The sequence below is a fragment of the Belonocnema kinseyi genome, chromosome 6 (genome assembly GCF_010883055.1).
Source record: "Belonocnema kinseyi isolate 2016_QV_RU_SX_M_011 chromosome 6, B_treatae_v1, whole genome shotgun sequence".
In the NCBI taxonomy this organism is placed as follows: domain Eukaryota; kingdom Metazoa; phylum Arthropoda; class Insecta; order Hymenoptera; family Cynipidae; genus Belonocnema; species Belonocnema kinseyi.
In genome coordinates, this window is record NC_046662.1 from 48,612,891 (window position 1) to 48,633,721 (window position 20,831).

The 20,831-nt window shown below is 26.8% G+C and overlaps 1 protein-coding gene across 1 annotated transcript in view; it reads right to left on the reverse strand.

Moving 5' to 3' along the window:
• The window catches only part of LOC117174953 (receptor-type tyrosine-protein phosphatase kappa), a 108,687-nt gene that overhangs the window by 23,888 nt on the left and 63,968 nt on the right, over window positions 1-20,831 (reverse strand). Inside the window, exons 5-9 of the mRNA XM_033364420.1 lie at window positions 17,425-17,565; window positions 15,462-15,464; window positions 7,088-7,248; window positions 4,493-4,628; window positions 669-918 (exon numbers count right to left, since the gene is read on the reverse strand). Coding sequence (XP_033220311.1) covers window positions 669-918; window positions 4,493-4,628; window positions 7,088-7,248; window positions 15,462-15,464; window positions 17,425-17,565 — 691 coding nt within the window. The remainder of the gene's footprint in view (window positions 1-668; window positions 919-4,492; window positions 4,629-7,087; window positions 7,249-15,461; window positions 15,465-17,424; window positions 17,566-20,831) is intronic.

The window sequence follows — 20,831 nt, forward strand, 5'->3', positions numbered from 1 at the left end:
GAGGGGGATGAGAAGTTGGATTTACCAGAAGAAGTGAAGTAGGGGAAGTATTGAAATCGAGACAAGATGCTAGCAGGAATATTAGGGAAAGATAGAAATGAGTAAAAGGAGGTAGAGGAAGTAGATAAGCAAAATAGTGGTGAGTGCAGGGGAAAAAATGAAAATGATTGAAAGGAAGTAGAGGAAGTAAAGGGGAACTCAGGGCGTATGTTCACTGAAATTGAGAGGAGGGACAGTAGAGAAATTAAAAGAGGGGAATTGAAGGAAAGTAGCGGATGATTTGGGAAGGTAAAGAAAGGACAGTATGGGAATTAGAAAGAGAAATAGTAGGTAAAGATAGGTGAAGAGAGTGATGTAGAAGTAAGGGAAATAAGGAAAGGAAACTATAAGGATTGAGAGAAGAGGAAATGTAGGGAGAGATGGAAGAAAAGTAAGAAGAGAACTAGGGAAATTAGAAGACGTGGAAGAAAGGGAAGTGAGGGTGTGAGAAGGAGAGTAAGGAGAAGGGAATCAAATTAAGGGAAGGGTAACTACGGTAGCAATGGGCGGTAGTAGGGATGTAAAAGGGAAGTAGGAAAGGGAAAGTGAGAGCAGGAAAATGAAATTATATTTTTATATTTGACTTTGAATAATTTTTTCTGTGTGAGATTTAAGAAAATGGAACTTACGTGGGACCACGAGGACATCCCTGTTTTTTTCTCGATTGTCGCCGCGATGTCCGCCGGCGCAGTCACCTATCGTAAAGCGTGGCGTTTGCTTGCATATTTGTTGATACTCTCTCTGGTACTCGTTCATTTTGGTTATCGGATGTTTTATGCTTTTTTGCCTAAGTCGCTGTGACAATTCCGCGACCGGAAACCATGAGGTGCCACATATCACAAACTCTTCCAAAGTGTCATATATAAATTTGTACTGATCCTGTACCAGGAAGAAAGTAATCTTTAGAATTATATACAGGGTGGACACGCTGGGGCTTACATACATAGCGAGTTGAATGCTACCAGAATTGCACAACAGCAGAGGAGAAGCCATTATACAGGGGTATTTTCATATTTCGCGCCTTCAAAGTTTCATTCGGATCGGCCATTCAGTCAAGTCCGTGCATCTTCGGATCAAGTTTACAATAGTTTCCATGGTTGCGTTCGAAACTTCAAACGGATACAAATGTCAAAACAATATAGGTTATGTTATATAGAACTTACAAATAATAAAAGTGTTTATTTATAATGAAGTGAGACATGTGAACTGAGAAGTAAACGTCATTTTTTTCTGTGCCAATAACATTATGGAATGTCGGCTGAGTGACAAATACTATAAAATAGTAATAATATTCTGTGCTTCCAGTGAGCGAAGAGTGAATGGTGTTTAACGCTTATTTTTACTGCATAAAAAAGGTATTTTATGAATACACAGGATATGTTTTAACTAAAGAGAATGAAATATTACATGCGTAAACTTTAAATTAACATTGCCTACATTTACTGACACGCGATTAGGGAAAACAGGTGAATCTGAACATAACCGCTTGAAGTTTCGAACGCAACCATGGAAACTATCATGAACTTCATCCGAAGATGCACGGCCTTGGCCGAGTGGCCGGTCCGAATGCAACTTTAAAGGCGCGAAATATGAAAATACCCCTGTATAATGGCTTCTCCCCTGATGCTGTGCAATTCGGGTAGCATTCAACTCGCCATGTATGTAAGCCCCAGCGTGTCCACCCTGTATAATAATTTTCATTATAATCTGTTTCATTAAATGGAAATTCTTTAATTAGAATTAGATTATAAAATTCTTATCGTGTTAGAACGACATGACACTAATTTTTATCTTATTGTAGGATTATTTGAAATTAGAAGCAGTATTGGGGAAGTACCTTAAAAAAGAAAGGAATTACAGCTTCAGTCACTTCGCAAAAACAGTAAATGGTTACAAATATAAAAAACTATAAGAATTTTCAAAAAACAAATCAACAACAAATCAATGAATTTCAATTTTTAATCTTCAAAATTAAATTACATAATCTAAAAATCTGTTAAAAACTGCAAATGTTCAAGATATAAGTATTTTAAAATTAAAATCTGTAAAATTCAAGAATTTTTAGATATAAATCTTTAAAATTAAATAATCAAAAAACAGTGTGATAGTGCGGCCACATGTCAGGAGTAAAACTTTGCTAAATTAACTTTGAAATTTTGCATATGGAATCAAAATGAGAATATATAGGCTTTGGTTAACTTGTCAGTAGTAGGGATATCCAAGAGGTGTTCTCAAAGCAATTGCTAATTATTAATAAAATTTACAAAATTTCAACTGTAAATCTTAAAATTTGAAATCTTTAAAATTGAAGAACTTTAAATCTAGCAAATTCTCAATTAAAAATTCTGCAAGTTTGAAGTTTTAAAATTTAAAATTCTCTCATTTTTATGATTTACATTTAAAATTCCTTCAGCTGGACAGACTTCGAAATAAAAATGTCAAGTTTGATCTTGAAAATCTTCCAAATTCGAGAATTTTTATTCCTACATCTTTAAAATTGGAAAGTTATTTATTTTTAAAAATAAGCATTAAAAGTTATACAAGTTTTAAGTGAGACAATCAAAAATCCTGAAATTTTAATACACTTCACTTTCAAAAGTTTTTTAAATTGGAAGATTCATGATTGAAGAATAAAGTTTCGATCTTAAAAATCATCCAAATTTAAAAATGTTTATTTATGAATCTTTTGAATTGAAAAACTTTTTTAATTTTGAAAATTTAAGATAACAAGCAATGCACCGTTTAAGTTTTAGAATAAAAAATGCTGTAATTTTTTAATTTAATTAAATTTTTTTTCAATTTCAAAGATTTCGGATCAAAAGCTTGCCTTTTGATCTTGAAAATCATCGACAATTTTCATTTCTGCATGTTTAAAATTGGAAAGTTTCTAATTTTTAAATTTAGCAATTGAAAATTATGCACGTGGTAAGTTTAACAATTATTAATCCTGTAATTTTAATTATTTACATTTGAACATTTTTTTTATTTGGAAGATTCAGGATTGAAAATTTGACCTTGAATGTTGAAAATCATCCAAATTTAGGAACTTTCTTTTCTGCATCTTTAAAATATAAAAGTTTTTAATTTGGAAATTTGTCAATTAAAAATAATGCATTTGGAAAGTTTTCACTTAAAAATCCTGTAATTTCTATAATTTACATTCGAAATTACTTCAATTTTCAAGGTTAAGGATTGAAAAATTAACTTTTGATCTTAAAAATCATCCAAATTTACGAATTTTTCTTTCTTCATCTTTAAATTGAAAATTTGTTAATTTGGCCAATTTAAAATAAAAAGGATGCAGTTTTTAAATTTTTTAAATAAAAATGCTGTAAATTCATTAATTTGCATTAAAAATATATCCAGTTTGATAAATTTAAGATTAAAAACTGGACATTTAATCTTTAAGATTATCAAAATTGAAAAACCTTTATTTTTCCATCTTTAAAATTAAAAAGTTTTAAATTTTCAAAATTAACAGTTATAATTTTGCATATTTTAAGTATTATGATTACAAAATATTTTATTTTTAATGAATTACATATGAAATTTCTACAATTTGGAAGATTCAAGATTGAGAAATTAACTTTTGAATTTGAAAATCATCGAGAATTTTTATTTCTCCATCTGTAAATTTTGTAACTTTTAAGATTTATATTTTATTTTATTTTTATTTGAAAGCATCGCTGAAAACTTGACTTTTGATATTGAAAATTATAGAGAATTTATATTTCTGCATCTTTAAAATTGAAAAATTTTCAATTTAAAAAATAACAAATAAAAATCAATTCAAGTTTTCAGTGTGACAATTAGAAATCATGTAAATTTTATGATTTATATTTGAAATTTATTTAGTTTGGAATATTCACTAGTGAAAACTTGACTTTTGATCTCAAAAAGCATCAAAATTCGAGAGTTTTTATTTCTACATCTTAAAAATTGAAAAGTTCTTAATTGAAAACGTTAAAAATTAAAAATATGGAAATTTTAAGTCCTAGCATTAAAAACGCTGTAATTTTTTTTCATATAAGACGAAATTTATTAAATTTTGAACATTCAGAACTGAAAACTAAACTTTTTTTTCCTTTGCCTTTACTTCCTGCCAGGATAAAATATTATATTTTAGTAAAAGTTATTTATTACTGAAAGCCGATTAAAAATTAAAATTACAATTTGATAATAAATAAATCGTCCAATTTATCATTGAAACTTGATTTCCGGACGAGGAACAATGGACAAATTTATTGTCAAGTTTTCAACTCGTGGAAACGAATGCATTTGGTAAAATTACCGGTACCCATTGTATAAATGTAGGCCAAATATTTAGACTGTCAAAAAACATTTTTATGTCAAATTTAAAAATATGATTCAATGGTCTTAAATTATTCGTTTCAGTCAAATTAATTTCGACTCAAATTCGTCAAGATTTTGAGGTATTTTTTATCCAACGTACCAGGTTTTCTATGAGACCTTTTCTGCTTTTTTTGAGTTTCTTCAAATAGCCGAAAACGTCAAACATATCTTCCTCTTCAGCCAGCTCCATATTTGCATCTATCGCTAAATAAACTCCCGATCGTCCACCACCATCGCTGCAAAGTAAAAAAATAATTCTAAACTATTTCCCAGTAAATATTTGTATTACAGTGATCTCTCACTTATTCCAAGGCTCACTTATTCCAAGTCCTTGGTACTCGAATATTCAAAGTGGCGAAGCTCTCCCCCCCACCACTATCCCCGTACTCTATCGCTCGCGCCACTGGCTGACCAATTATAAAGCGGACGTACACATGCTTGCAGCGTGTGTATTAACACAAAGAAGGGGGAGCCAATGAACGTCACTTGACAAATTCACCGCATGACTTCTAGCAGAGGTGGGGGGCCCAGCAGAATTGGAATATCTGGATGCTTAATTTTTCGGCCCTTGAAATAAGTGAGCGTTCACTTTGTTGTAAATTGCAGTATATATTATAAATTTAATAGGATATTTTCTTTTCTTGACAAAAAAAATTTTGTTTAGAAAAAATTTGCTTGTTTTTGTTAGCCCAATAAAATGTTTTGTTGGTTCAACAAAATTCTTTGGTTGCCCTTTTAGAGGTATGCATAAATTACGTAACAAACTTTTACCAATTTCCCTCTTCCTAAATAAATCAACATCTATTTTAAATTTGACCATTTTGATTGTTACATTTTCAGAATCAAAGAATCTTCAATTGAGAGACTCAATAATTCAATTCCATTGTAATTCTTCAAAAATAAATGGTATATTTTAAAAAAGCATACAAAATTGCATTATTTAAACTACTTGTATATACACAAGATATTAAAGAGACTTCAATTGTAAATCTTTGACCAGAACATTTTTAAATTAAAAATGGTTAAAATTGAGTAAATTTAAATTGTGAATCTTTAAAATGAAACTATTGTAAAAAATATTGAATAATACGTTCAATTTGAATTGCAATTTTTTAAAATTGAATAGTTTTTAATTTGTAAAATTTATATAGAATTAGGTATGCAAGTTTTCTCTTTAATAATAAAAAATTCTTTATTTCTGATGATTTTCATTTTTTAAATTTGGAAGATTTGAAATTGAAAACACTTGACTTATTTATTTTTGAAAATCATCCAGAATTAAGAATTTTGTATTATACATTTTTTAAACTGGAGGAACTTCGATCGAATTTCTTAAATAAAATATACATCTCAAACATTATATAATTTTCAAATCTACATTATCAAAAATAAAAAATTTTCAATTCCAACTGCTCAAAATTGTAAAACTTTGAATTATTAATCTTACACGTAAAGTGTAATTAACAGTTTTGCAAGTTTGAAGTTTTACAATTAAATTTTGTTTCTTTCTTAACTAAAAAATCTTTCTTGCTTGAAAATTAAATTTTTTGTAGAAAATTAGTATTTTTAGCTTGAAATTCTTACTATTTGAATGAAAATTCAAATGTTTGGTTGAAAATCAAATTTTTTTGAAAATTCATACCTGCGTTTTTCGAAAATTATTCTGTATAAATTGAGAATTCAACTATTTTGTTGAAAACGAACATTTTTGTTGAAGATGAATATTCTCGTTTTTCAGAAATTAATCTATTTAGGTTGTCGACTTAAATATTTTGTTGAGAAATAGGAAAATTCATATATTCAACTTTAAATTCCATCTGTTTTGCAGTAAAAGTTCGTCTTTTTGACACGTAATTTTAACTATTTGGTTCAGAATTTAACTGGTTGGTTTGAAAATTAATGATTTTTTAGTAAAAAATTCATATTTTACTTATTCAAAAATTAATCTGTTTGATCTGATAAATCTACTATTTTCTTAAAAATACAATTTTTTTATAGAAATAATTTTTCCTGTTGAAAATTGTTGAAAAGTTTAACAATTTAGCAGAATTTTTTTCTTTCTTCACTAGAATATCTTTCACTGATAAACATTTAACTCTTTTTTTAATACATAGTTTGTATTTTTTATTTGAAAATTCGTATTTTTAGGGTTTCATATCCGAGAGCAGAAACCTTTATAGTTTCGAGCATCCGTCCATCTGTCCCACTTTTTGCTAGGATGGAAAGTGAGTGGAAATGCTGAGAGGCAGGAAGAGGAAGTAAGAAAAAATGAGAGTAGGGGAAGTAGGAAAACTAAGTGGGAAGTAGAGGAGAGGAATTAGGAGGAGTGAGGATCAAATGAGTGGAGGGAAATTAGGGAAAATAAGGATAGGGGAAGTAAGAGGAAATTAGAGGAGGGTAAATAAGGAAAATGAGGAGAAATAAGGGGCAAAGAGGTAGGGGAGATGCAAGGAAATGTAGGGAAAGTATAGGGAAATGAGTAAAGGGGAAGAAAGGGAAGTTTTGTGAGGGGAAGTCAGCGAGATAAAAGCAAATGAAGGTAGAGAAACTGGAAGAACTGGGGGATAAATAAGAGAGGGGAAGTAGGGGAAATGAGGTGGAATAAGGGGTGGGTAAGTGAGATGCAGTGAATGAAATCATTAGAAATGAGGGTGAGTAGACACCGTGGATAAATTTGTTGTCCATGATTACTTACTTGCAATGAACAATCATGGGGCCAGTTTCATTTTTCATCGTGGATCCTACAACAGCTCTTACTCTTCGACGAAATTCGAGAACGGCATTTCCAAAAGGACATGTATGCGAATGCCATTCCGTGTAGTGGAACTGTAGTAACGTTCTCTCTTCCGTAACTTCCTAAAAGAGAGAAAAAAAGAAAATAGTAATAAAATAACATCCTTAGCTGGCCCTGTTTTTGTTGAAAATTTGCCTATTTGGGTAGAAAACTAATCTTGCTATGTATGATGTAATTCTTGTTCCTCTAGGGAAATTTTCATCACAAGTGAAGACAAGCAAAGTTCTTAACGATTTGTAATCTCTATGGAATCAAGGAATGCGATTGGTTCTAGAAAGCTTAAAGCGGAAGTTGCACTTCTGTCGCCAAAACTTTTGCGTCGCCTTTGCTAGTTAAATCGCCGCTCTTATCATTTCGTATGCTTCAAGTTCACAAGACAAATCTAGTTGGACTACCACCCTTGTATAAATAATTCCATCAACTTTCCAACAACTCGGCAATGCCTTCAAGAGAGACTATCTTATTAGTTTGTGTAAGTTAGATTCTGGACAAAGTTTTTTAAAGCCTGATGCTACCATCCTTAGGGGTACTTTACTTGTGTTACTAATATGCAATATTACAATATTAAGACACAGAAGAACAAATCTCAAAAACCTTCTGCATTAACATATAGCAATCCCTAGTTTTGGACCAAGCTTAACCTAGTCTGATGCTACTATCCTTGGGCTTATTTTACTTTTATTACTACCCTGATAGGAAATGTTCGTGAGCAATTGTATTCACTAAATTAATTAAATAGATATAATGCGAACATTTTCATCAAACATTCCACGAACCTTCCTGAATACGCGGACATTTACCTATTCTCGAGATCCTTCCTGGAATTCCCGGAACCCTTTATTGGAATGTTCCATAAACATTCAGCAAAACTTTTGTAATATCAGGGTATTATACAATACGACAGTATTGAGACACAGGAGAACAAACTTGAAAAAACTTTTATATGCATATAGAGCAATCCCTAGTTTTAAACCAAGTTTTCTCTAGCTTGATGCTATCATCTTCGGGTTTACTTTTCTTTTCATACTAATGTGCAATATTATAATCTTGAAGTACAGGAGGCCAAATCTAAAAAAACTCCTACATGCATATAGAGTAATCCTTAGTATTAGATCAAATTTCTCCTGTAGCTTGATGCTACTATATCCGGGCTGACTTTACATTTGTTACTATGCGATATGCAATATTAAAATATTGAGAATCATAAGACCAAATCTGAAAAAACTTACACGTACAGTAATCTATAGTTTCGAACCAAGTTTTATCTAGCCTGATGCTACCATCCTTGGGTTTACTTTACCTTTGTGACTAATATGCAATATTTCAATATTTAAACATAGAAGACCTAATCTAAAAACACTTCTACATGTACTTTTTAATCCCTAGTTTTGAACCAAGTTTTCTCTAGCCTGATGCTATCCTCTTTGGATTCACTTTACTTTTGTTACTAATATGCAATACTACAATATTGAGAAATAGAAGACAAAATCTGAAAAAAACTTGCACGTATAGTAATCTATAGTCTTGAATCAAGTTTTCTCTAGCTTCTGCTACCATTCTTGTGTCTGTTTTACTTTTGTTATTAATATGAAATACTATAATATTGGAAAACATAAAAACAAATATGAAAAAACTCCTACATGCATATAGAGCAATCCCTAGTTTTCATCTAAGTTTTCTTTAGCCTGATGCTATCATCCTTGGGTTTCCTGTACTTTTGTTATTAATATGAAATACTACGATATTAAGAAACAGAAGAACAAATCTGAACAAACTCCTACATGCATATAAAGCAATTCCTAGTTTTAAAACAAGTTTTCTCTAGCCGGATGCTACCATCCTTCGGTTTACTTTACTTTTGTTACTAATATGGAATACAGTAATATTGAGAAACAGAAGACCATACCTGAAAAAATATGCACATAGAGTAACCTATAGTTTTAAACCAAGTTTTCTTTAGACTAATGTCACGATCCTGCGTTTGCTTGACTTCTGTTATTAATATGGAATACTATAAAATTGGAAAACATAAGACTAAATCTGAAAAAAACTCCTACATTCATATCAAGTAATCCTTAGTTTTGGATCTAATTTTTCCTGTAGCTTGATGCTACTATGCTTAATCTGATTTTACTTTTGTTACTATGTAATATGCAACATTACAATATTAAAAAAACAAAAGACCAAATTTAAAAAACCTTCTTCATGCAATTTTTAACCCTTAGTTTTAGACCAAGGTTTCTCTAGCCAGATGCTACTATCCTTGGTTTACTTTATTTTTCTCATTAATATGAAATACTACAATATTAAGAAACAGAGGACCAAATCTGAAAAAAATTTGCACGCAGAATAATGTATAGTTTTAAACCAAGTTTGCTCTAGCCTGAGACTACCGTCCTTGCGTTTGTTGGACTTTTCTTATTAATATGAAATACTATAATATTTGAAAAACATAAGAACAAATCTGAGAAAACTTTTACATGCATATAAAGAAGCCCCTTGTGATGAGCTAAGTTTTCTTTAGCCTGCTGCTACCATCCTTGGGTTTACTGTACCTTTTTATTAATATAAAATACTACAATATTAAGAAACAGTAGCCCAAATATGAAAAAATTTGCACGTATAGTAATCTTTAGTTTTGAATCAAGTTTTCTCTAGCTCGACGCTACCATCCTTGGGTTAACTTTATTTGTGTTATTAATATGAAGTACTATAATATTAGAAAACATAAGAAAAAAATCTGAAAAAGCTCCTACATTCATTAAGAGCAATCTCTAGTTTTGAACCAAGTTTTCTCCAGCCTGATGCTATCATCCTTGCGTTTACTTGACTTCTGTTATTAATATGGAATACTATAATATTGGAAAACATAAGACTAAATCTGATAAAACTCCTACATTCATAGCAAGTAATCCTTAGTTTTGGATCCAATTTTTCCTGTAGCTTGATGCTACCATGCTTAATCTGATTTTACTTTTGTTACTATGTAATATGCAATATTTAAATAAAAAAATCAGAAGGCCAAATTTAAAAAACCTTCTACATGCAATTTTTAATCCCAAGTTTTAGACCAAGGTTTCTCTAGCCAGATGCTACCATCCTTGGCCTTACTTTATTTTTGTTACTAATATGCAACACTACAAAACCGAGAAACAGAAGACCAAAATTGAAAAACTTCTAGATGCACATAAACTAATCCCTAGTTTTGTATAAAGTTCTTTGAAGAATGATGGTACCATTCTTAAGGTTGTTTTATTTTTGTTACTAATGTGCAATACGGTGACTGGAATACACAGAAAACCAAATCTGAAAAATTTCTACAAATTTATTTTAATTGTTAAAATAAGTTTTTGCCTATATTTATCTCGAAAGAGTATTTTGTAGCACATTAAATATTTAATACAATTATGAGTTATGACAAGTTATGATTAAATACGAAAACACTTTTCAGGGAGTGCCAATACTAATTCTATAAAAAGAAAATTCAATTTTCAACATTGACATAAGTAAATATTATAAAATTTGAACATTGTAAATTTCAATGAAATGCTTTTTTTATTAACATTTATATTTAATCTGAAAAATAAACATTCGCGTTTAATCGAAATAAGTTATAAAAATTTATATTTCCTTTTTAAGCTAGAAGATAATGTACTTTCTTTCGTTATAAGATATTCATAGAAATTAATTATGATTTAAAAAATATCCATTGTTACAAATATGTCGAATATTTCTAACGCTTTATATTCTACAGAATAGATTTTATAGAATAAATAAAATTTAAACAACTTGTAGAATAAAAGACTGTATTTGTGAACCATACCTTTGAAAAAAATACCGTTTATTAATTTTGTTATGAAAACTTTAATAAATTATTTTGTTACTATTATTCAAAATTCGTGTTGACACTTATCTGCGTTCAAAAAACAGTTTCATTACATATTTTACCAATTATCTTTTGTTTAAATTTTAACTTTTTTATATTCCAACACTTATTTATTAATTATTCTCAAAGTTAACAAAAAAGTTTACCGACTTTGAAAACAATTGTAGCCAATTACATTTTTTTCAAGATTTGTTGATAATAACTTTAATTGATTATTTTATTACTATAAATTAAAAATTCTTGTCACTCTTTTTAAATTTGTTGATAACAAGTTTGATACATTATTTTATTAATGCTATTCATAATTTATCTTATCAATAATTTTCGTTAAAAAAACAGTTTATTTGCATACTTCTTTATAACAACTCCAATAAATTATTTAATTAATATTATTGAAAATTCATGTTACCCTTAATTTCCGTTAAAAAAATCGATTAACTGCATATTTTTATTCATTATGTCGTTGCAATTTTTCTTATAGTGCAAAATTTTTTTCTCAATTATTTTCAGAGTGAAGATAAAATATTGCGATCTTTAAAAATAATTGTAATTTTTAAATTAGGAAATTTATGATGATTTTAGAATAATGTATAATTTTTTGATGCTTCTTTTGCAAGGATTCACGTACCAACAGAAATATAATAATAAAATATTATATATAATATAATAATAAAAAATATATCATTAATTAATAATAAATAATTTTTAATTTTTTAATTCAATAAACAAATACATTATTCGGGCATTTTCCAGCAAAAAAATTGGCTTTTTCAAGGCCAGTTAATTATTTATTATTATTCAGCTTAATAAAAACACTAACATTGAAAAAGACGAGAATTTCTATAGAGAAATTACCAAATAATGCACTGTTTATTTAATTTGTTAAAAAAAAATCATTAAATTTATCAACTAATTTTGAATGTTGCAGCAATTGTCAATAAGTTCCCAATTAAAAATACTGATATCGATAAAAAAAATGTTACCTCGACAGATGCCCGAATAATGCAATTGTTTATTAAATTTGCTCTTACAAAAATATAAAATTTATCAACTAATTATGAATTTTGCTAAAATCATCATGAAGTTCCCAATTAAGCAGACTGACATGGGAAAAGCGAAATTTTTCCTTCCACAGATGACCAAATAATGAATTTGTTAAAAAAAATTATAAAATTTATCAACTCATCATGAATGTTGCTGAATTTATTATGCAGGTCCCAACTAAAAGTCTGACATCGAAAAAAAAAGAATTTTTCCGTTCACAGATGCCCTGATAATGCATTTGTTTATTAATTTTTTTTTTTAAATCAAAAAATTAAATAAAAAATTATGGATTTTGCTGAAGTTATCTTGAAGTTCCTAATTAAAAAAGTTGACATATAAAAAAACTAATTTTTCTGTCGACAAATGCCTGATTAATGCATTTGTTTCTTAAATTTGTTTGAAAAAATCATAAAATTGATATAAAAAATTATAAATTTTACTAAAGTTATCATGAACTTCCTAATTAAGAAAGTTGAACTAGAAAAAAAACGAATTTTTCTGTAGAAAAATGCCTCATTAATGCATTTGCTATTAACATTTTTTTTAAAATCATAAAATTTATCAAAAAATCATGAATTTTTCTGAAGTTATCATGAACTTTCTAATTAAAAAAGTTGACATGAAAAAAAGACAATTTTTCTGTAGACAAATGCGTGATTAATGCATTTGCTCATTAAAATTGTTTAAAAAAATTATAAAATTTATCAATTTATAATGAATGTTGCTGAAATTGTCATAGAGTTTCCAACTAAAAAAACAAGAATTAAAAAACCGAATTTTTATGCCAAAAAATGCCCGAATAATGTATTTGTTTATTAAATTTGTTTAAAAAATTCATAAGATTAATAAAAAAATTATAAATTTTTCTAAAATTATCATAAAATTCCTGAATTAAAAATTTTTTTATTCAGAGTAATTCAGTAACTAAAAATCAGCCACAATTTTTTTTTTAGAAAATTTTAAGAAACTCTTATTAGGGACCTAAAAATATTTTAAAAATATAAACCAGGGCCAAATGTGTCTTTTTTTTGCAAAAAAAAATCCTCACTCCACATTCAACTCTGGAGTCTATTCATGAAGTTTAAATCGAAAGAAGGAAGCGAGACCGCAAAGTAGTTGCATAAAGACTTTCCAGTTTCAGATTTGGATTAGCGCTAGAGCTTGCAGGCACATGAGTCAAAGGGAAAAAGATATCGCTCTGATTCCAAAGACATATACTGTTACATTTTTAAAATATATTTTTTTATTTATTATCTTTTTTTTACAAAGAGTCGATATTAGGATGGCTCAAAAACGCTTTTTTTAAAGGAAAACGATCCACCCCATTTTATTCCAAATCCGAGAACCGAAATTTCCAAATTTTTAATTTGCATAAGGACTTGTAGAGAATTATTTAATGAAGAATTTAATTTATCAGCCATATATGTTTGATACCGCTGACACACCCCCAGGAACGCCTGAAAACTACCCTTAAAACAAAAAATGTCAATCTTTCATTAAATCGACATTTTGAGCACTGTATTCTGGTGATTTTTTCACTTAAAATTATCAATATTGGTCTAGTGGAATATTTATTATCATTGGTTAATTAATTTTTAATTTTTTAAACAAATGGAATTTCTTTAAATAATTATTTTTCGAAAGTTTTGTTTTCCCTTCAAATTATTACTGTTAGTCTAGTAGAACATTAAATAACATTGAATAAATAATTATTTTTTAATTCGTCTTCCCCCTGTTTAGTGGCATATTTATTAACATCAGTTCATTAATTTTAAATTATTCAAATAATTGGAATTTGTTTAAATATTTTCGTTCCGAATATTCATTTAATAAAAATTATTCATGTGGGTCTAATGAATTATTTATCAATATTAATTCATTAATTTTTAATTATATAAACAAGTTTCATTTGTTTAACAAGTTTTTTGTTATAATAATAATTTTTATAAAATGCATTTTACATGGGAAACTTTAAGTCAAAACCGGCATCTGTTAAAATAAAAAATAAAAATAAAAAAAAGATATAATTTGAATTCTGAAACAGAAAAATTTAATTTTCGACTAGAAAGTTTATTTACAGCCAAGAGACAAGAATTTTCATCGAAAAAGATGCCTTTTCTACCAAAAAATATGAATTTCTAATACAAAAGAACAAATTTATAACCATTTTCTACCAAAAAAACGAATTTTTAAAAAGAGGCGTGAATTTTCAAGCAAACAATTAATTTTTAAATTAAAAATTAAATTTTTCAATTTAAAGTTTAAAAAACTAGATTTCATAAGCAAAAAAAACGAATTGAATCTAATTAGAGTAATAAATACGAATTTTTCACAAAATAGTTAAATTCTCTAACAAAATTATGAATTTTTTACAAACAAGATTAATTTTTTACCTAAAGACAATTTTTATAAAAAAATTCAACCAACAATAAAATGGTAACTTTTAGGGATAAATAAATTAATATTTAACCTGTGATAAAAACGAATTTGAAACACACTAATTGGATTTTTGAATATGTAATTTAATTTTTAACCAATTAAATTAATTTTTTACCAAAGTAGTTGAAGTTTCAAACAAAAATATCAATTTTTAACAAAAAATTGATTTTCAACTAAATAGTTTAATTTTCAAACAAACTGTTGAACTTCCAAGCCAAAAAAATGATTTTTTTTACAACAAAGTTTAATTTTAAAGACCAAAGGTATACATTTTGAAAAAAAAAATTAATTGAAGACCAAATATTTGAATTTTTAGCACTTTTTGACACTCCAACCCTTTAAAATTCTAATTATTATAGGCAAATATTATTCATTTAGAAATGAAAAATTAAAAAATGTTAATTATACCTTCCAAATTTAATTAATTACAATTTTAATTGAAAATTTAAAAACTCATAAAAGTTTAAGATAAAAATGCAGAATTCTAAAACTGTAAACAATCAAAATTAAAAAAATTGTTCTGTTAGTGAGCTATCAATTTCAGATCGTTTAATTTTCATTTATTTTTATTATGAGTAAAAATTTTTTTTAATTTTTAGTTTCAAATCGTGAAATTTTAAAAATCTTTTTCTAGTATTATTCTTTATTCTTAAAATTTTTAAAACAAATGTTTTAAAATTGTATTGTGTTATTTAATTTTTTCACGCAATCTTCAAATAAAAATCTGATAATTTTAATATATTTGATTAAAAATTAAAACAAAACAATATTGCTGTAAACGAATCCCATTTTTAAAATTCCATAGTTTAGAGCCTTTCCACTCAAGATAGTCTCTTTTCAAGTTTAGTTTGAAACTTTCAATATTTTGGAACATTTGCAAATAAAAAATAATTATATTTTTAAGACTTGCTTTTTAGAAAATAAATCTATAATGATTGAATTCATAACTGACTAAAATAGAAACCAAACATTTAAAATATCTAAATCTGAAATTATTTGATTAAAGACTATCAAGGCTTTTAATATGAGATTCTGCCATTTTTTGTTCAGAATTAATAATGAAATTGTCCTGAAATTTTTATATTTAAATGGAAAACTAAAACAAAGTGAAATTCGAAATTCAAATCTCTTAAAAAATGGAGTAATTCCAAATCAAAAAATCTCGAATTTAAGCTTTTGAAGCAAAAAAAACCTTTAGTTTCAAGGCCTCAAAAATGAAACTTTTTTAGTATTACGCATTCAAAACTAAAAGTCAAAATAAAAAAAAATTAATTGGCGCATTTTTACCTTTTAAAATGGAAGAATTTCAGTTATTGTGAAACTTTAAACTTTAGTTAATTGAAAAACTTTGAAAATAATATTTTTTCTAATGGGAAACTTTCAAAATTAATAAAACCAAACTTGAAGCCATAAAAATAAAACAAATTCAAACTTCGTTTAAAAATTAGAGGATTATTAAATTAAGACCCCTAAAACTAAAATGTGAAAAATAATTAATTTTTAAATTGTACGTTACGATTTTTAAAACTCAATCATTTTAATCTAAAGGCAGAAAATAAAATAAAATCAATTATCGTATTCGACAGTGTTACACTATAAAAATCATACCAACAAATGAATTTGAAAAAATTCTTTTCGAACATTTTTAAGTACAAAATTTTATTCTAAAATTTAAAGAAACCCAAATTTCATTGTTATATTTCACTATAATACGAATAATGTATTGAAATATTGTTTTCTACATCATACTGACGTTTTGATTCCTAGAGTACTCAAATTTTTTTAATCTCTTTGAGTTTTGACTCAAATATATTCTTGATGAAAATAATGACTAGAGAGGATCATAAATACTGAAAGAAAGTTTCTATTTTCTCCTTATCGAAAAATGAAAATAATGTTAAATAGATTGCTCTGGGATTTAGCTCAAGATTTCTCTCGGGAACAGTTTCAACTCACCTCTTCTCTTAAAACCACATTTCCTCTGAATTCTGAATTGAACATAAATTCGTCAAATTATTTTAATGAATTTAAATTTAAATTTGGTATTCAAATGGAAAAATGTCACAAATAAATTGAGAATGTTTTATTTCTAAATTTTTGTAAATGAAACTTTAAAAATCGAATTGAAGTTTTTTAAAAAAATGATTTAATTCTGAGATCTGGGCGTACAAAATTTTTAAAGTACAGAATTTTTGTCCACTTTCTATTTAGCAGTTTATCACGATTTTCAATTTTGTTCTTATTTCAGTAGGAATCTTTAAAAAAATTTCACTGAATTCATGTATATATGGAAATAGAATATATTTATCATTCAAAAAATTCTTGCCTCAATAATTTATAAATTGTTGTGTGCTAATTTATTTTTAGGAATATGTCACCAAATTTACAATTGTACAATTTGAAAATTTAATTTTCTATTTCTAAACAATAGTAACGTCCCGGGCTATAATTTAACTTTTTTTTCGCAATCGCTCAAAAAATTTAATTTCCTCAATTGTGAGTTTCAGTGATGATACGACGCTTCCGAAAAATAAAAATAAATGTTTACATTTTTCGACAAAAATAAATTGCTTCTTTTGCAAGGATTCACGTACCAACAGAGCAGGGATCTGTTCCATGCTACGTTACCGACAGTGGGTATTACCGACGGTCGGTAATGCAAATTCCTTCCATTTATCATTTATATGTCGGTTGGTAAAACAGGAAGTTCAGTAAATTTTTTTAATATCATTACCATCTGTCGGTAAGTTAGCATGGATCAGAACCTTGCTCGTTCTGCAAGTGATGCCGTGCTTTCAGAGCTACACTACAAACGCCCTTGAAGCATCGATGTTTACCAAAATAAATGTTGATATAAATATTTATTTACCCCATTTTCATCCATCTTGTACAGCCTTATTGTTCGTATGTGAAAATTTGCCAGTTCTTCTTCATTTAATACCGAAACGCCAATCCCTCCATATTCTTCATTCTTTTCTTTGTTTGGTGGCCAGTATTGAACGCACATAACCTGAAATCGAGAATATAATAAATTAAAAAAATTATGACAAATTATAAACATTTATTTTAAAAAATGGTGGAACAATGATTTAAACTCTTAACTTTGTACACTTTAATGTATTGAGTTAAAGAAGTGTATCTTGCATAATATGGTTCTTGACTTTTGAAAAAAAGAGTTGAATTTTCTGTTTAACACATAATTATAAACAACAACAAAAACAAATCTTCATTCAACTTAATTCAACGAAAAACAAGAATTTTAGCAAAAAATAACAAAATAGGATACTTGAATTTTAAGATAAATACATTAATTTTAATGAACAACAACAAAATATATGAATTTCCAACCAAATTGTTGAATTTTTAAACCTAAAATCTGATTTTTCAACAGAAAAGTTTATTTTGTACAAATGGTTCAATTTTTTAATATATCGGCTTATTCCTAATGAAAAATACAATTAGATAATGAATTTTCAACGAAAATGTTGAAATTTTAATACAAAATGTCAATTGTCAACTAAAAATAAAAAAGTTACATTTTTAGTTAAAAAAATTCATTCTCAATGAATAAATTATTTCTCAACAAAATAGTACAATTTCCTAACAAGGAAATGAATTTTCCACCAAAATGATCAATTAAAAAAAAAAATTAATTTTCAACAAGGGAGTTCAACATTCAATCAAATAGGTAATTAAAAAAAATATTAATTTTCGATCAAAAGAAAAATCTTCAAGAAAATAAATGAATTTTAATCAAAATTGTTAAAATTTCAACGAAAAAAGATAAACCTTTAAATTAAAATATAAATGTTCAATCTAAAATAAAATAGTTACATTTTTGGTTCCAAAAGAGTTAATTTTTAACTACAACAAAAATAATTTTCTTATGAAATATTTAAATTTTCAAGCTGAGATAAATTTTCTTCTAAGATTATAAGTCTACAAAAAAAATTGTTTAACAAGAAAGTTCAAAATGTAACAAAATAGTTTCAACAAAGAAGATTTATTTAAAAAAAAACAACAGCTTTCCATAAAATAATTAAATTTTTATGAAAAGTAATTGAATAAAAGAAAATAATAAATTAGCGCAACTAAACATAAATAAACAACAAATTAACATAAAATTTAAAAAAAAAAAAAAAATAGGTAAACTTTCAACTAGAAAAGGTCCATTTCCACTAAAAAATATCAATTTTCAACAAAAAAATTTTTTTTTAACAAAATATTTAAATTTTCAAGCAAGATGAATCTTCAACGCAAAACAAATTTTTAACAATGTAGTTCAATTTCGAACAAAGTAGTTCAATTTTAAAGATGATTTAAAATGAAAATAGTTACATTTTCATGATAATAATTGAATTTCTAATAAATAGTTGAATATTTAACAAAAAACTGATTTATTAATAAAAACAAGTTAAATTAAATTGCGGGTACTATTAATTAAGTTAACGTTAAAGTAATTTCTAAATATTTAGAAATCATTGTGAAATCATTCAAATCTTTGTGAAATATTTTTAATCTATCTCTAACCTTGGCTAATCCTTTGAAATCTTTGTGAAATCTTTTGAAAATCTTTAAAATCCTTTTTCAATCTTTGAAATCAAACGGAAATTTTCTTAAAGTCTTGGAAATCATTGAAACCTTTCTGAAATCTTTATAAATCTTTACGAAATTAAAAAAAAATTTTTTAAATATTTAATAATATTTGTGAAGTTATTGAACTCTTTGTGAAATATTTATTTATATTTATATTTAAATATTAAAATCTTCGTAAAGTCTTTATGAAATCTTTCTGAAAGATTTAAAAATCTTTGTAAAATTTTAGAAATCTTTGGGAAATTATTAAAGTGTTTCTGAACTATTTTTAATCTATCTGTAATATCTTTTTTGAAATATTTTTAATATATCTGTAATCTTTACTAAAACTTTGAAATCTTTGTGAAATCCTTTAGAAATCATTAAAATCTTTGTGCCATCTTTGAGGTATAACGGAAATTTTTGAAATCTTTCGAAATCATAGAAATACTTTTAAAAACTTTAGAAATCTCCTCGAAATATTAAAAACATTTGAAATATTTGGTAATATTTGTGAAATTATCGAATTCTTTGTGAAATATTTAAATAATTATTAGTCTTTGTGAAACCTTTCTGAAAGCTTTGGAATTTTATTTAAAATCCTTAAAAATCATTCAGAAATCATTAAATTCTTGGTGGTGCAATGTTTGAAATCTAACGCAATTTTTTTTAGAAATCTTAAAAAGTTTTTAGCAAAGATTTTAATCTTTTGGAAATCTTTAGAAATTTTTGCGACACACAAAAATTTGGTAATATTTGTGAAACTTTTTAAATCTTTGAGATATCATTAAAACAGTTGTAAAAACTTTGTAAATTTTTTTTGGAATCTTTAAAAATCTTTGCAAAATACTTAAAGAAGATATGAAATATTTGATAATATTTGTAAAATTACTGAAAGTTTTGTGCGATCTTTGAAATTATGATGAAATCTTTGGCAATATGATTTGTATACCTTTATTTACTATTATTTATTATTTACTATTTATTATTAATTAATTATTATTTATGTATAATTTTTACATACAATAATATCATTTTATTATGTAAAAGTTTCGCTATCTCACCCAAAAAAAAGATTTCACCGCTTCTGATAATGAGGGGGTATAAAATGAAAGAATGGATATATGACTTAAGCTTTGAAAGCATCCCAATAGCTCTGATATTTTCACAAAAATTCAAGGGACATTTTTATATAAATTTATTATACGAAATTCTCGAATGAGAAGTGCAAAGTACGACGTTTTGCTACACTTCTTAATCCAAGAGTGTCGTTGGTTGTCCCTAATGAAAAATAATGCTTGGTTGCCAGCTTTCACTATCCTGGTCTGGTAGACCAAAACTAATGTGCGACCCAATGTTCGGACGCTTTGCCTGCGCAACTCTTTGTCACATTAAGGAAACAAATGAAGTCCTATAAATCTTCAATGCAGATAAGGATGATAAATTAAAAGTCCACCGGAGCTAACGATTGTAATTTACAATAAAGTAAATCTTTCTGAAAAAGATTACTTTTAAAGGGCCAGAATGGAAGGGTGTTTTCCCCTAACAAGGCTCTTCAGAATAAAGACCATAGAGGATCCATATTTTCGTTTGAAAATTGGTTTTTATGTTTGTTGAAAATCATTTCTTTGAATTTAACTATTCACAGGGTCTGTCCCATAAGTAATAGGACTGGCTGGAATCAAATGCAAGTTTAAACAG